At 69.1% G+C, this 1,327-nt stretch overlaps 1 protein-coding gene across 1 annotated transcript in view; it reads right to left on the bottom strand.

Moving 5' to 3' along the window:
• Positions 1-870, bottom strand: part of NAMPT (nicotinamide phosphoribosyltransferase) — a 60,050-nt gene extending 59,180 nt beyond the window's left edge. Inside the window, exon 1 of the mRNA XM_044677579.1 lies at positions 658-870. Coding sequence (XP_044533514.1) covers positions 658-714 — 57 coding nt within the window. The 5' untranslated portion in view covers positions 715-870. The remainder of the gene's footprint in view (positions 1-657) is intronic.
• Positions 871-1,327: the final 457 nt, after the last annotated feature.

Genomic DNA, 1,327 nt, shown 5'->3' with positions numbered 1-1,327 from the left:
GGGGGGGGGGGCTCGTTTAAAAAAGAGGAAGGTAAAAGAAAGGAAAATAAAAGTGGCTGGTTTCCCCGAAGAGAAGTCCTGGAGAGCAGGGCAACCCCTTCCCCAGAAGCCCTGCTCACCCCAGGCTACACCACCCCCGGGCTGGCTGGGGGAGGGGGGACGGCATGTGCAGATTCCCGGCCTCCCCACCACCGCCGCCGGCGCCGCAGCCGTTACCTAACTGACCCGCTTCCCCAGAAGGATGCCTGTCTTCCCTCCCCCAGGCCCTGCCTGGTAAGAAAGGAACGCATTCCTGGGGAGGCCCGGGCACGGGTCCCCAGAGGTGCGCGATCCCCTTTACCTCCCCCTCGAATGGCCTCCCACGCCCCCTCTCCCCGAACCCCGGGCCGCCCCGCCATCCCCTCCCCTCCCCTCCAGCAGGCCCCGCCTCCTCCCCATCCATCGCAGTCAGGGAGCCCCGACCTCACCTGCCCCATCTCCAGCAACAGCGGCCTCCCCGGGCCTCGGCTCCAGGCTCGGCCCGGGCCCCAAGCCGGTTTACCTGCCCCCGGTCCCCGCCGCAGCGCCGCTCGCCCCCCACCCATCACCCTGGCGGCCGCAGCCTCCCCTACCCTCCTTTCTCCGTCCGTCACCTGCCCTCACCCCAAGCCCCAGTACCTTGTAGGAATCGGTGGCGAGAAGGATGTTGAACTCGGCTTCGGCCGCACAATTCATCTCGGGACAGAGGGCGTGTGGGGGAAGGCGAGCCGCGGGCTCGTCGGCGCTGCGAGGAAGGGGAAAAATGGGCTTCACCGCGCTCCGTTGCTTAAGTCACAGCACGGACCGGGGGGGAGGGGGCGGAGAAGGAGGGAAGGAGGTGGGGTGCAGGAGCCCGAGCGGGAGCAGGAGGAGGGGTCGAGGGAAGGAGGGAAGGTGGGCGGTCTGGGATTGGGGAGGGGAAGAGCCGTGACGCCAGAGGAGGCGGCTGCCCGCGCAGCTCCAGAGTCCGAGCATTCGGCTCCTCCCCGCCCCATCTCTCCACCCCACCCCCCAGGGCGGGGAGCGCCACGAAGGGGAGTGGAGTGGAAGGGGGAGCGGAGGGAGGAGGAGGGAGTGGAGAGAGGCGGAGCCGCGGGCACGCGATAGGATTCAGAGGTCAGGCGGAGGAAGCCGGGGACGGGCTGGACGTGAGGCACGCGCTTTTCCGCAGGGATGGCGGACTCCCGCCCTCAGGGGCGCACGGTGGCCGCGGATAACCGCGGCAGTAGCCAAGGCACGTGATTCGAGAGCACGGCGCGAGCGCCCGCCTCCCCCTTGTCTAGCGCAGGCTCCAGAGTGTGTGTGTGTG

Source organism: Gracilinanus agilis, chromosome 5 (genome assembly GCF_016433145.1).
Source record: "Gracilinanus agilis isolate LMUSP501 chromosome 5, AgileGrace, whole genome shotgun sequence".
NCBI lineage: Eukaryota > Metazoa > Chordata > Mammalia > Didelphimorphia > Didelphidae > Gracilinanus > Gracilinanus agilis.
Note: the sequence above shows the minus strand (reverse complement) of the source record. Positions and strands in the feature narration are given on the sequence as shown.